The sequence below is a fragment of the Aegilops tauschii genome, chromosome 7 (assembly GCF_002575655.3).
Source record: "Aegilops tauschii subsp. strangulata cultivar AL8/78 chromosome 7, Aet v6.0, whole genome shotgun sequence".
Classification (NCBI taxonomy): Eukaryota; Viridiplantae; Streptophyta; class Magnoliopsida; order Poales; family Poaceae; genus Aegilops; species Aegilops tauschii.
The window spans coordinates 10,044,153-10,060,109 of NC_053041.3; the positions used below are offsets into that span (position 1 = coordinate 10,044,153).

General features: G+C 44.8%; 1 protein-coding gene across 1 annotated transcript; it reads right to left on the bottom strand.

Moving 5' to 3' along the window:
• Positions 1 to 1,461: 1,461 nt before the first annotated feature.
• Positions 1,462 to 3,412, bottom strand: LOC123494661 (uncharacterized). Its single transcript, XM_045230633.2, has 4 exons — positions 3,246 to 3,412; positions 2,629 to 2,734; positions 2,071 to 2,535; positions 1,462 to 1,725 (listed from the first exon to the last, which is right to left on the bottom strand). The coding sequence occupies exons 2-4, from the start codon at positions 2,731 to 2,733 to the stop codon at positions 1,462 to 1,464; spliced, it is 834 nt and encodes a 277-aa protein (XP_045086568.2). The 5' UTR covers position 2,734; positions 3,246 to 3,412.
• Positions 3,413 to 15,957: the final 12,545 nt, after the last annotated feature.

A 15,957-nucleotide genomic window follows, 5' to 3' on the forward strand; every position in this document is an offset into this window, starting at 1 on the left:
TTGTAGTGGTGGACACTGAAATATTTTGGTACAGACCGGTAGGCACTGAAATATTTCGGTACTGCCCTAGGCAAAATTTGTAATGTTGTAGTGGTAGACACTGAAATATTTCGGTACACACCGGTAGGCAATGAAATATTTCGTTACTACAATTTCAGTACACACCGATGCACACTGAATAATTTCAGTACTGCAGTTTCAGTACACACCGGTACACACTGAAATATTTCAGTACTGCAAATTCTATACAAAGTTGGCATTTTGTTATTTATTTGTGAATTAATCCATGCATCATATGGCCTAACTTTGTACATGAGTTTGGGTCAATTTCATGTGTATTTATTGTTAAAATTATTGTCATGCCATGAAACACAAGACAAGTCACTGACCCAAGCTTGCAAAGATGCCATATCAATGTTGCTGATATGAATATGCATGTTTTCACCAAGTCTTGTGTCTGAATTAAAACTGAGCATTTTTTCTTGATGGTATCCATGGATCTAGAACTCCTATGAATTTGCTCATGTTGGATGTTTTGTTCTCCATCATTTGTACTAGCATTCCGTGCGATTAGATGCCATGACAAGACCCCTGGCAAATTTATTTTCTTGCCTCCAACATCCCATGTGTGTTTTGCAGGAAAAACCTGGAGTTCACCAGGCTGGCTGAAGTTGTGAGGCTGGGAGGCTGATGGTGCTGCTACTGGCTGATCCTTCTTCTTTCAGCTTTTGTTCGTCCTTTCTCAAGCCGTTGGACCAGGGCTACTTCCCTATGTGCTGTTAATGTATTAAGTAGTTCCTTCGAATTTGTAGTATTAGTTAGTTTGAATGTGGAAGTACCTTAATTTTTAGGAACGAAATGTTGCTTTGTATGACCAAGGGTTTGATACCTTAATCTTTGGATAATTAATTATGTGAACTGTTGGATGTGGCGCACAACGAAACGCCTCTACCATTGATACTAGTTCAACATGTCGGTCCAATTAGAGACCATCCACTACCATATAGAACAGTTAGCATTTCATACTACAACCTGGCACGTACAAAACATCACACAGTGGAATAGTCCCAGCGAGTAGACCATTAATTACCGAAAACATCACAACATGTCAGAAGTGTTTTAAGCATTTTATCGTTGCAAAAACCTTAGAAATCCATACAGAAAAAACCGCTTTATTTTTCTAAGCACATCCCTAAGCACCTTGCATTGTACAAGGTCTTAGAGACCAGCCTCTACCATATATAACGGTTACCATGTCACACTACAGCCTATAAAACATCACACAGTGGAATAATCATAGCTAGTAGAGCATTAGTTACCAGTTAATAATAGTTGCAATCCATCACAAGCAATAGTACCTAGATATGAGTAGATATAGGTACGGTAATACACGACAAGTACTCGCAAACAAGAGCTAACATAACAAGTTCATTTCACATTGATACATGGCCCACCCCAGTTCTAAATGAGGTGGATGGTGATCATCATCCTCAAGTCATGGCGACGGGTGTTCGCAACAGTGAGTAGGATGGCCTGTCCTACCCGAAGATTCTTGGCACGAAGGAACTTCTTCCACCCTGCCCTGCTCAAGACAGTGCGACCGTTCGTGTCCACTGCATAGGCATGGCTGGTGATGGAGCCCGTTCTGGTAAGGCGTAGTCCAGCAGCCATGCCTTCTTCGTCCGGGTCGATGCCACAGCTATCAAGTAACCTCTTAGGTAATTTCTGAAAACAGTTGACATGATATATGATCATGTCACATGCAATTATCAACAAAGCATACACTTCAAGACACATATATCATTGGATTCAACACTGAGCATATATATCATCACATCACTACACTATACGCCAAGCATCAAATTACTACAGTAATTAGGCATATCATTAGATTACTGCGTACACTAAGCATATCATCGCATATTACTACACTACATGCATGTCATAAAATTCTTCACTAAATGAATTCTAAACTAGGCCTCTCATCACAGTACTACAACATGCATATCATATGAACTACTACACTAACTAAGCATGCATATCATGTAATTACCACACTAAGTAACATACCATGATATGCCGTTTAACATTCGTCCTTGTGAGGCGGGTCACGAATGGCTTCCCTAGGTAGTCTTCACGTAGCGGAAGTATGTCCCAGAGGTTGCCGATTTCCTCGTCGCCCAGTCTGAGTCCTTGGGCATACAGGTATTCAACAAGTGGGTTCTCATCATCATCTGAATCGTCATCATCTGAATCAGCACCATCTTCCTCCTCATGAACTTCATCCTCATTATCCGGAATCAAATTTAGATAGATAACAGAAATCCTGGGCCTATCTCTTCTGAAGGAGAAGCTGATCAATTCACCCCCACTAAGACGCATGCGGGCGATGAAACGATCCCAATCATCTCCTCCTATCTGGGTTATCTTTCGCCCCTTCTCGACCTGCATAGTGTATGGGCCCCCAAGAGCGTCGAAGGTCACGGTGTCTCCGATGAGCTCATTGAATGCCAATCTCACATTGCATGGTACGATCTGTGTAAGATAAAAACAAATAACAGACACAATACATTAGTGGAAATAGCAAAAAAAAGAATGTACTGTCAGAAGGTTCATATAAATTGTTACCGCTGCAACAACAAAAGAAGGCTGGAAGTAGATGCCGAACAGCGTGGCAGTAGAAAGGCTGGTCCGGCACCGTGAGTTGCAGCGTCCACATGGTGCTTCCTCCATTCTACACAGAACATGTTGAACTCTAAGTTGAATTGTACATAGTACAATACAAAGATCATACATATAATAAATCATAGTGATAACCTATACTGGCAATGGCCAATCAATCTATTTACTATCATCTACGTAATAAAGCAATGCCAATGACAATGGCAATGCCCGTCTCATCTAAACCTGGGAATAGTTCGGCATCCAAACTAAAACCAGTCCAATCCACGGCACACATCAAAACCAAACCAATCCAGATATTTTCATTTAGAATCTAGACCAAACCGAACTATACATGCTCGTCATCCAACCCAGTCCAAACCGTTTTCAACTTTTGGATTGAATCCAAAGGTTCAAACCGTGGACAAAGCCATATGCGAGGGCACGTCATGAATCTAGATCTGACATGGCGTCAAAGCTCGAGAGAGCCGACGAGCTCCGGCCGGCAACAGCCAATCGGCTCAGATCCGCCTCTGTAGGGAGACGCGGTTGGGGAAGGGAAGAAGAGGGGAGATCTCACGTACTTGCCGGAGTTGGCGGCGGCCGCGCACCGGCAGCGAAGAGAGGGGTCGTCGGGAGATGGCGGCGGCGGCGGCGCTGGTCGAGAAGGGGAGAAAGAAAGATGTGGAGTGGTCGAGACGGGGAGAAAGAAAAATGTGGTACATGTGGTGGCGCGGTTGTGTGGATGACAAGGGGACCCACTTGTGAGACCGATAGCAATTGATGGCAAACCGCAAGAGGTGCACGACCGCGTGCACGACCGCCACGTCCCCACGTGGAATGGGGATGGCCGGGTGGGTGTGTCAAGTCAAATCGGCACCCGCGGCTTCTCGGTAACTCCAAGAGGCAGGAGCAGTGCATTTCTTCCCCAAATCGGGTAGAAAACCCTCGTCCTCTCCCGAACCTAACCACCCTCTCTTCCTTCCTCACCACCTCACCACCCTCTCCTCCTTCCTCACCACCCTCCTCCCTTCCTACGCCTCCCTCCTCCTATCTTCGACCGACGATGAAACGCGGGCGTGAAGATGCGGCGGACGAGCCGGAGGCAACCATCGGAGCAGAGCAGTCTGCTGCCGTGGGTGGAGCGGCTGAGTCCGCCGTAGCGGTGAAAGCTGGCGGTGCAGCGACCGTTGTGCCTGCTCCCGCTGCCATCGCAGCCGTCGAGGCACCTGTCGGCGAGCACAAGGTCGGGGAAGATCTGGAGGAGGAGGAGATGAGAAGGCTTAAGCGCAAGGTGCATGACGAAATCGAAGAGCTCTACGAGGAGAACGCCATAAAGGAGTTCGACGTAGATTACAGGAAGGGCACCGACTTCGACGAGGATGCCATCGACGAGCTATCTGAGGTAGTACTCTGTTTTTTGCTCTGTTTTTTTCATGACATTGGGGTTTTCCTTGTTAACTAGATGAGCATCAATTTCACTTGGGCGTGCTAGTTGTACATATGTAGGATTGTAGGGATTTAGCATAGATCTTCATGTTGGATCTGGATTTTTAAATCTGATTCCAGCAGATACTCTGGGTTTTTTCATGGCATTGAGGTTTTTCTTGTTAACTAGATGAGCATCAAATTCATTTGGGCGTGCTAGTTGTAAGTATGTAGGATTGTAGGGATGTAGCATAGATCTTCATGTTGGATGTGGAATTTTAAATCTGATTCACATTCTGATTCCAGCAGATACTCTGTTTTTCTCATGGCATTGGGGTTTGTCTTGTTAACTAGATGAGCATAAGTTTCACAAGGGATACATTAATGAAAGAAGTGGGGTAATGAACCCAAATACAAGAAAATGTTCATGGCAGGGATACATTAATGAAAAAAGTGGGTTAAACAATGGATATATGGCAGGATTCTCCATTGGCTTCCCCAGGACAGTGACAAAATGCTGCAGTTCCTGATTCATTTTAGTTTATGTAGATGAATTAATTTGCACACATGTTCATAGATGATCAGTTTGCACACATGTTCATAGATGATCCATTTGCAAATTCTGTACAGATTTCCATTTTGCAAAGGAAGTGATTGCTCCTTTAATAATTATGGGCTGACACTACATATCCACTGGATACCAAAAAATCAAAACATTTCATGTAGCCAATTTTCCCCAGTATATTATCTAGATGATCACAGCCACATCTCTCATCAATATGAGCAGTGAGACACCCCATAGCTCCTTTACCAATTTCCTTCTGAAACTTATCAGGGTCTAACAATGTTGGAGAAGCAGTATTGCCGCTGTCAGAAAGAATAATGGTTTCTTCATTCCAGTAGATAGAACAAACCCCCCTTGTGGGAAACATGGAGGAGTATAATGAAGCCATTTTTCTGATTCCAATCAGAATTACACCTGTAACAAGTATCAAATATCATTAAACCAAGCCAGTTCATGAAGTCTTTCATGTGTTAATTATGTACTACTTGTGCACTAATCTATAAATGCAACTATTCCACCGTCCATATTTATGCATGTCAATTTCTTTGGCTCAATTATGTATGTGCACATACGCCTTATTTCTAGCAAATAGATAGTTGCCATGTTACACATGTGTACTTTGAAAACATTGTAATTAAGGCAATGTACCATAATAGATTAGCTGAGTTCTTCTATGTGTACTAATTCACTAATTCACAGGAGGATGACGACGACGTGGACTACGGCATGGACAGCAGGCACAGCAAGAGCCGCTACACCCTGAGGCATCTGATTGCTGGCAAGATCAAGTAGCGTTTCTTTGGCAAGATTGGGTGCCCTTTCTGTTGCAAGGTGATCGGTGGTGGCATAGATGGCATGATCCAGCATGCCATCAGCACTGGCAATGGACATGTTATGAAGCATACAGCCAGTACTCTGGCTAAACATGCGGCCTACGCACGCTTCCTCGAGATTGTCAAAGTCAATGAGCCCTACAACCTCCATTGAAGAAGGGAGAGAAGTGATGTGCTGCTAGACTGCTGCTGCTGCCCCAGGACCGCCGTGTCCTCTTATGTTATCTATGTTTCTTTGTTGTTCGACTCTAAAACTGATGTCCTATGGTGTGTCTGAACCTATGCTGTGAGGTGGTCTTCATGTCGTTTATCTTAAGAGTTTGCTGCTACTCTGGTTTAGTGTTCCAAGTTGTTAATACTATTTTGGTGATGCATGTTAAGCCTTGTACAATGCTAGATGCTTAGGGTGGTGCTTAGAAAAATAAATAGGGTTTTTCTGAAGCACCGGTGCCTATTTCTACAGGAGAGACGCCTAGTTATGCGTCTACCCTGTACAAATAAGCACCTGTGCTTAAGAAAAGCCTGGTTTATTTCTATAAGGAACTCCCCTTTCTAATAAGTAGAGGATGCTCATGATTGCCAAAAGTACCTATTTCCACTTTCTGATAAGAACTAAACGTGTATGAAATGATGCTAAAAGTAGAGCATGAGCATGAGCATGTATCAATTGATGATCAATTGATGCTACCTATTTGTGTTTGAATGGGCTCAATAAAGCTGGTGCTGGTTTATGCTCTCTGCGTGACCGTGATGGTAACGAAGACACTTGGTTGGCTATGGTCTTGCTGTCAAATTTAAGTTTCAGTTCTTTAAGACTCTTTGTTTTTGCTGCTTCCTCGGGATCGACTAGCTTTCTCGGGCGTCCACGTGCTCTCTTCCTTTTTGGGGAGTTGGGTGCACCACTTTTGGGGGAGTTGGGTGCATCGGTATCCTTCTGGGAGTTGGATGTGTCGGGTTCGTTGGAACCATCAGGATTGTTGACTAATTGTACGTCGTCTTCTGAACCATCAGGTAGAACTGCTTGCTGGGCATCGTACACCTCCTTCTGTATACGAGAGAGTGCTGCGTTAGTTCTAATCATGAGACTTATGAAATAAATGATATATTCTTGATGTAGCACTAACCGTTATGGGGAACTTATATGATTCGAGACGAAGCGCGTTGCAATTTGAATGCAGTAAGGCTGTACATATTTTCCACCTGAAAATATCTATCCTTGCCTATATTTGATAACCGACACTTACGTCAGCATAACTTTCAAGCTAAACAAAGTACAAATGTAAATTAGGCATTCAATTACCTGGTTCAAAATATCGGTCATTTCATCCCTGTTCCATGACAACATGTACTGCAGTGTCCAAACCGCACAGGATGTCCTGCGATGTTTAGTTAAAGATCAGTAATCTTATTCGTGTAGGAAAATAATAATTTATGAGGCCATGCGTACCCATCGGTCTGTTGTGCTATGTTCTCATAGCGTTTTTTGGTCCATTCGGCAAAATTGATGTTCTTAGCTGGTGATATCAACCCATTCTTGACAGCTTCGTCGATGCAGAACTGAATCGAGTCCACCTAGGGTACGACGAGTTATACATAGGGTTACTGTACTTTGGGAGCTCATGTGCCATGCGGATCAAAAGAGGCAGCAAGAGAACACTTACAAGAGAATCTTCCTTGGTCTTCTCGCAATGATAATTCATGGAGTTCAGAGTCTGAATTTCTTTTTTGTCAAAATTAAACATCATTAGCATCCAATGGTTTTGGTGTACATTCAGTGGGACATGCACCTGCAGTAAAATTTGGGTTGGGTTGAGAACCGAAATTTGTCGTGTACAGTGTGTACATAAACTATGAAAGTGAGGAAAACATGTACCTTTCGGCGCCCTACAATTTTTTCTGCTACACGAGCTAACCATGAGGCTGCACGTCCAACAGGAACCACCCCCTTCATTTGTAACAGCTTTTCGGTTTCTTGAGGGGATATGATTGAGGCAGTATCATTCTCAATTTGGCTAATGCAAGCATATGCCATAATAACCTGCCAAATTTTCAATCATACAATAATAAGAAAGTTGTTGCAGTAATGATGTAGACTAGAGTATAATGGGCTTACATCACCATAAATGTATTTGTCGTCCAAATTTCGCTTCAGTTTTTCTGCTGTGAGGGTAATGTCTCCGATTCTAGCTATTTCAACAGGGTCGTATGTTCTGCGGATGTAAACCGCTGTCTCTATGTCCTCATCCGTGAACTTGTAATCATTACCAAAGACAGGCTTCATCGGAGTTAATTGTGGTTTCTCATTGTTTTCCGTCACATGTCTTGCACTTGGTGTAGTCGAAGTCCCTGCCGTGAATTGGCTAGCCCTAGGAGTTCCTGTCAGGGATGAATTGCACACATTGACTTGATCCTACAATGAACAAAGGTAGTTCATCATTAGTTTTTTTACTTTTAGATATTAACGTGTTGGGCCATAAAGATCACCTGCACGCCTCCTTTCTGTGACACTGATTGTCGGTTGCTTGTAAATTCGTATTTTAATTCCTGTAACAATGCAAACAATAATGAACATGAAGGAACATATTCATACAAAATACAAAATGCACAGTATGACATACATGTAGTTCCCTCCTTAAGTCTTTAATTTCGTCCTCGGCCTTCGACACCCTAGGATTAGTGCCAGTTTTAGTCTTCATGTCGATCAAGTCTTCACCTAGCGTCTGGTATTTGACATCAAATCTGTGCTCAATTTCCATTAACTTCCTGCCTACCTTCTTTTCATGATCAGCTAAGCGTGCATTCATGGCTTCAACTACCATGTCAATCTGTGTAAACAAAATAAAACCCCGTTGATAACAATAGCTAAATGAATGAGGTTCCATGACACCTATTTGTGATATTGCAAAAACAAATAGTCTTTGGAGTACATACTTGCTGGCTACTAAATTGCTGTCCTTGTGATGGTGCTCGATACGAATCATGTTGATGCACATGTTCATCATTTTTTCTTGGAAAATTATTAGAATTCTCAGACGGTCGTTGAGGAGCACAAATTTCCATGACAACCTTTTTTTATAAAATATAATGAACCATTAGTACCAAATAAAAAATCGGATATAGAAAGTTCAATTGTAGATAGGTACCAGCCCGTTATGAAGACCTCCTTTCTCGTAAGCATCGCTTCTTAAAGTAGCCATCATTTCGTCCCATCGTGCGATCAATGGAGGGGGTCTAGAAGCATACATCAATCGGCCACTACGCACGTGCTCCCAGTACCAATACTACACAATAAATTAGTTCATCACCATACAGATATGCAACAGAACAATAATTAAAGGACATTAAGTAGTGATCTAGCACTAACCTGGAGCAGAATTAGATTTCCTTGTAGATTTACGTGATCTCGATTTCTAAACTTGTGAACGGACTTGAAGAAGTGATTAAGTGTGAAACATCCCCAGTTAAATTTCCGAAGGTTTTGAAGATCTGTAACAAGGTTGAGAAATTTCGAGTCCACATAATGTTGTGCTGTTGGTGCTAGAACAGTAGCAATTGCGTACAGAATGAACCGTCTCAGGAAATCGCCGTCTGGGGCTTTGGAAGCTCGGATCACCGTTTCAAGGTCAGAAATCAAAATTTGCCCATTGTTTGCATAGGCGGTAAACAATTCTGTGTCGGTTTGCATTTCCAGATGTGGCTCTATATCCTCCCCTTCTATCGGAATGCCAAATATACACTGCACGTCCTCTTTTGTTATAGGAATTGGCGTTTTTCCGATGGTAATGGATTGGGTGTCCATATCTATGCTCTTGGCTAGTCTAACCAACATTATGCGCCGTAGAGTCACTTCATGCATCTGGGTTAGACCGCCAAGACTGGTTTCTGATATGATGTACTTTTTGTGGTCTGGTGACAACAGTTTCATGGTTTTTCCGAACCTTGTCTGTGAGCATACTAACTTCATATGACCATGCTTTTCGGCGAGTTCCTGTTACATGCCATTAAATTATACTGAGTACACATGAATTATGTGTACGCAACGATTGTACACAAACAGTCAATTACTTACCGCATCGGTAATTTCGGAGATGGGCTTTTCTCCATTATTAAGGTTTGTATTTGAAACTGACATTGCTGGCTCATATGCAATGATAAAATCTGGCTCAATTAATCTGAACAAAATTGGAAAATGTATAACAAAATTAGCAGCGAATTAATTTTAACAAAATTAACTAGGTCATTTAACATATGATCCACTTATGGGTTTAAGCACAGAACCTATTTGGGTGCAAAACCTATGAGGGTTCAACTACTAAAGGAGCGGCCGACAACGATTATAAAGAGTTACGATCAGGTAATACCTTCTCTCGGAGACGGTGCCGCCGAGTAGATGGCGGCGGTTAGTGCGTCGCAAACTATAAGTGCCGGTATAGCGTGGTCGACGGCGCAAAGGAAAAACGGCGCGTTCACGCGAGGAGGAGGCGGCGAGAAGAACACTGACGTCCGACCCCTCAGATCACGTTGGCGGTGGGCGGCGAGTGGTGGCCGCCGACTCCTGTATTCCGTGGGCGACCGGCGTCTCCGATCTGATCTTGCAGCGGTCGTGGGAGGTGCGGACGGCCCGGGTGGTTAGAATGCGGAGCTGTAATCGCGGGATTTAGGGAGGGGTGGGCCGCGTGAGTTATGTGAGATTTGGATAAATGATATAAAAAAATAAGAAAATCTTGTCAACTCGTTTAGGGGTTTAGGGTTATTAGGGTTTAGGGGTTTAGGGGTTCAGGGTTTGGGGTTTAGTGGGGGGGGGGCGGTTAGGGTTATCAGGGTTCAGGGTTTAGGGTTTAGTGGGGGGGGTAGGGTTATCAGGGTTTAGGGTTTAGTGTTGACATGCAAGCCTAGAAATGCGCGTGTCAGAGATCGTACTTGCGTGTACATGTACTAATGATCCCAGACTTTCTTAATGGCATCCCATGACCACATAGAGAATGCATGCATAATGGTTTCCATGTGGGGAAATTTTTTGAATGTTTTTACGGTTTAGTGGGGAGGGGTTAGGGTTATCAGGGTTTAGGGTTTAAGGGTTTTAGGGTCGACGGAACTATGTTTGTCTTACAGTGGACGTAGCACACACACCGGACATTGGTGGAGCGTTGGTCTACAATGGATTCCCTCCGGTAGCATCGATCCGGTCCGTTGACTGGCTCGGCCGACAAACTTCGTGCCACATAGAGCATGCATCCATCCACTGGAACGGATCGATGTTGGGTTGGTTTCATACAGGTGAGGAACCCAGCTAGTGCTTTCGGGGTGTTGACATGCTAGGCCGGAATTGCGCGTGTCAGAGATCGTACGTGCGTGTATAATCCCAAACTTTCTTCATGGCATCCCATGACCCCATCGAGAATGCATGCATAATGGTTTCCATGTGGGGCAAAATTTTGAATGTTTTTACGGTTTAGTGGGGGGGGGGGGGGGGGCGGTTAGGGTTATCAGTGTTTATGATTTTACGGTTGACAGAACTATGTTTGTCTTACAGTGGACCTATCACACACACCGGACATAGGTCGAGCGTTGGTCTACAATGGAATCCCTCCGGTAGCATCGTCTGGTCCGTCGACTGGCTCGACCGACATACTTCGTGCCACATAGAGCATGCATCCATCCACTGAACCGGATCAATGTTGGGTTGGTTTACATGTACATGTACAGGGACCGGAAATGCGCGTGTCAGAGATCGTACTTGCGTGTACATGTACTAATGATCCCAAACTTTCTTCATGGCATCCCATGACCCCATAGAGAATTCATGCATAATGGTTTCCATGTCGGGCAAAATAATGGTTTACAATGGATTCCATCCGGTACCATCGATCCGGTCCATCCACTGGCTCGGCCGACAACCTTCGTGCCACATTGTTCACATTGTCCAATTAACACTTTGTATAGATTTTTTGGGTAAAAAATGAACGAAATAATGCAACTAATCTGAACGTAACGTTTGGCATGTATCAAACCAAGTAGGCACTATTCCTCAAAAAAAACCAGTTAGCCACTAATTGCGCCAAACATATCACGTAATTAACAACGAAAATGGGTTGACAATTATTTCTGGAAATTCTTGGAAGGAATTTATTGCTCTTCCTTTTTTAGAGAACAATAAGTTACAATTTTTTTTTTGGAAACAAGAAATCCGTTTTCAATTTTATTTGTCCTTTCCAATAGATTTCAAATGAGCTTTTCCTTGGTCTGGTCATACAAGGCATTAAGCACACATGACATTGCTTATACAGAAGCTGACTGAAATAATTTGTTAACAACTACTAACGACTGATGATCAACAAGTAAACAAATCCCACAACAATTATTGAAAAATAAAATCCCGCGGCCATCAGATTTGCGTGCTTCTTCAGATCGATCAACTGCCTTAAGTTCTTGTTGATCTTCTTCAATTCCACCTTGAGTTCCGCATCCGCCACCATCGGAGGAACATTGGCATAGCCCTTATTATCCACCGCCGATGGCAGATCTACCTCTAGGGTTGCCCCGTGCCTCAAATCAATTAAGCCATCCGTTTGAAGCCTCTCAACGTATTCATCCAGCCACTCAAAATGCTTGCATGTTTTCAGCTTCTGAAAAAGGGAAGGGAAACCCTAAATACCAATTCCGAGGAAATATAAATAAATCTGGGTCAGAATTCATAGCAAAAAGACACAACAGAACATAGATTTAACCTTCCCCGCTTCTGGTTTGCTCTCGCATTTCACAAATTCCCGCCCATGGTTTCCATTCTTCTCCGATATGGTTGTCAAACGCTTCAGTGGCGCGATGCGTGGGCAGTCGGGGCATCTGGTCATCGGTAGTGAACCATACCGCGGCCATGATGACGGAGAAGCCGAACTGGACATGGACATCTCTCGTCTCTCACCGTCCGCCGGCAATGGCAGGCTTCGTCGCCGGAGAAGAATAACAATTTGGTGGGGCAAGGGAAAGGGAGGCAATGGTGGGCCGCGGGTTGGCACGGGCACGGCGATGGCTCGGGCTTCTGTGATATGTGGTTGGACCCGCGGTCAGTGCACATGTTTTGGAAGCCCCCAAAAGATCGTGCTCGTTAAAAAAAAAACTTGCATCGAAGCGCATTACTTCAAAATAACTAATTAACCCTACAATCACGGATATATACCTTCCCATTCTACCGCATATCAACCCTATCCTAACCACCCCCATCTACCTTGTTTCTCCTCACATAGCCATCGCCGGGATCGCGCCATCGCTTCTCAAGCGACTACGCCGACGCCGGATTAAAAAGGTCTCCTCCACGGCTCCTCCCATCTTCGATTGCAGTGCTGATTATTTTTTCCATTGATTCGACCAAGAAGTCATTTCCGAAGAGATTAGAAAATATAGCCTTTGCCATAGTTGAGTAGTTTTGGTGTAATTGGAGTACAGGATGTCATGCAAGAGCTTTTTGATTGATAGTTTGTAGTAGTTGTTCGTATGAACTGGTTATGAATATATTTTCTCGGTGGTATTGTTAGGAATTAGTTGGATGAGGTTGTGGATACAATTTTCATACTATGGGTATATGTGTTGTTGTAGGGACCATGGTCTCAGAGGCGCATAACAACCGTGCGGAGTACGACAAGTCTTTGCATGAAGCGCGCCGGGAGATCGACTTGAAGGTGCAAAAGGATCGCACTGAGGTAGATAAGAAACTCAAAAAAGAACGTTCATACGTGGACAGGATGATAAAGGAGGAGCGTGAGGAGTTTTCCCATAAGATGGCGAAGATGCGTCTTGAGATTGAAGAAAAGTATAAGCGGGACTGTGAGGACATGGAAAAAAAGTTTTTCCTTGGCTACAAGGAAATGCATCAAACGTTGCAGAAGGACCGGAAGCTTGTGGACAGTATTATACAGACAGAGCGAGTCAGGATGGATGCCTATGTGTTGCAGGCACGTTTGGATATGGACAGCAAGCTACTACAGGAGCGGTCGGACATGGATTATAAGGCCATGCTGGAGAAGATCCGTTTGGAAGGACATATGTTAGAAGCCCGTGCGATCTCACGGCCACCCCGACAACATGTCTTCAAATTTTCTCCCCCTGTAAGTATCTCGCACCGATTGTATATATTAAGGACCTACGTATTCTATGATACAAACATCTTCAATTTGTGGCAACCTTATGTCGGCGATTGTATGTAGGCTAAGCATCATGAGACGGCACAGTCGCCATCCACTCGAGACATTGCGATAGTGTCACCCGTTCAATGCCACATCACTCCACCCCAACAACATATCTTCAATTCTCCCCTTGTAAGTACCTCGCAACGATGCCATACCCAAGATATTGTTGGAAATATGCCCTAGAGGCAATAATAAATAGGTTATTATTATATTTCCTTGTTCATGATAATCGTTTATTATCCATGCTAGAATTGTATTGATAGGAAACTCAGATACATGTGTGGATACATAGACAACACCATGTCCCTAGTAAGCCTCTAGTTGACTAGCTCGTTGATCCATAGATGGTTACGGTTTCCTAACCATGGACATTGGATGTCGTTGATAACGGGATCACATCATTAGGAGAATGATGTGATGGACAAGACCCAATCCTAAGCCTAGCACAAGATCGTGTAGTTCGTTTGCTCAGAGCTTTTCTAATGTCAAGTATCATTTCCTTAGACCATGAGATTGTGCAACTCCCGGATACCGTAGGAATGCTTTGGGTGTACCAAACGTCACAACGTAACTGGGTGGCTATAAAGGTGCACTACAGGTATCTCCGAAAGTGTCTGTTGGGTTGGCACGAATCGAGACTGGGATTTGTCACTCCGTGTAAACGGAGAGGTATCTCTGGGCCCACTCGGTAGGACATCATCATAATGTGCACAATGTGACCAAGGAGTTGATCACAGGATGATGTGAGTTACGGAACGAGTAAAGAGACTTGCCGGTAACGAGATTGAACAAGGTATCGGGATACCGACGATCGAATCTCGGGCAAGTAACATACCGATAGACAAAGGGAATTGAATACGGGATTGATTGAATCCCCGACATCGTGGTTCATCCGATGAGATCATTGTGGAACATGTGGGAGCCAACATGGGTATCCAGATCCCGCTGTTGGTTATTGGCCGGAGAACGTCTCGGTCATGTCTGCATGGTTCCCGAACCCGTAGGGTCTACACACTTAAGGTTCGATGACGCTAGGGTTATAGGGAAAGTATGTACATGGTTACCGAATGTTGTTCGGAGTCTCGGATGAGATCCCGGACGTCACGAGGAGTTCCGGAATGGTCCGGAGGTAAAGATTTATATATGGGAAGTCCTGTTTTGGTCACCGAAAAAGTTTCGGGTGCTATCGGTAATGTGCCGGGACCACCGGGAGGGTCCCGGGGGTCCACCAGGTGGGGCCACCGGCCCCAGAGGGCTGCGTGGGCCAAGTGTGGGAGGGGACCAGCCCCAGGTGGGCTGGTGCGCCCCCCACAAGAGGCCCAGGGCGCAGGAAGGGGGGGAAGGGGGAAACCCTAGGCTTAGATGGGCCTAAGGCCCATCTAGTGGGGCGCCCCCCTCTCTTCCCCCCTTGGCCACCCCCCAAGCCCCATCTAGGGCTGGCCGCACCCCTTGGGGGGGAACCCTAGATGGGGTTGCAGCCCCTCCCGCTCCCCTATATATACTTGAGGTTTTGGGGCTGCCAAACACACGAGAAAGTCTCCTTCATAGCGCAGCCCTACCCCTCTTCTTCCTCCTCTCCCGCGGTGCTTGGCGAAGCCCTGCAGGATTGCCACGCTCCTCCATCACCACCACGCCGTCGTGCTGCTGCTGGACGGAGTCTTCCCCAACCTCTCCCTCTCTCCTTGCTGGATCAAGGCGTGGGAGACGTCACCGGGCTGCACGTGTGTTGAACGCGGAGGCACCGTTCTTCGGTGCTCAGATCGGAATCAACCGCGATCTGAATCGCTACGAGTACGACTCCCTCATCCGCGTTCTTGCAACGCTTCCGCATCGCGATCTACAATGGTATGTAGATGCACTCCCCTTCCCCTCGTTGCTAGATTACTCCATAGATTGATCTTGGTGATGCGTAGAAAATTTTGAATTTCTGCTACGTTCCCCAACAGTGGCATCATGAGCTAGGTCTATGCATAGTTTCTATGCACGAGTAGAACACAAAGCAGTTGTGGGCGTAGATGTTGGCAATTCTTCTTGTCGCTACTAGTCTTATCTTGTTTCGGCGGCATTGTGGGATGAAGCGGCCCGGACCGACCTTACACGTACGCTTACGTGAGGCAGGTTCCACCGACTGACATGCACTAGTTGCATAAGGTGGCTAGCGGGTGTCTGTCTCTCCCACTTTAGTCGGAACGGATTCGACGAAAAGGGTCCTTATGAAGGGTAAATAGAAATTGGCATATCACGTTGTGGTTTTACGTAGGTAAGAAACGTTCTTGCTAGAAACCGA

Excerpts from the sequence above, each read along its gene's own strand:
- LOC123494661 (XM_045230633.2), bottom strand. The coding sequence starts at position 2,733 with ATGGAGGAAGCACCATGTGGACGCTGCAACTCACGGTGCCGGACCAGC. Across the intron at positions 2,536-2,628 it reads CTTCTTTTGTTGTTGCAGCG|ATCGTACCATGCAATGTGAG; the intron begins GTAACAATTTAT and ends TATCTTACACAG. Across the intron at positions 1,726-2,070 it reads ATGTTAAACGGCATATCATG|AAATTACCTAAGAGGTTACT; the intron begins GTATGTTACTTA and ends AACTGTTTTCAG.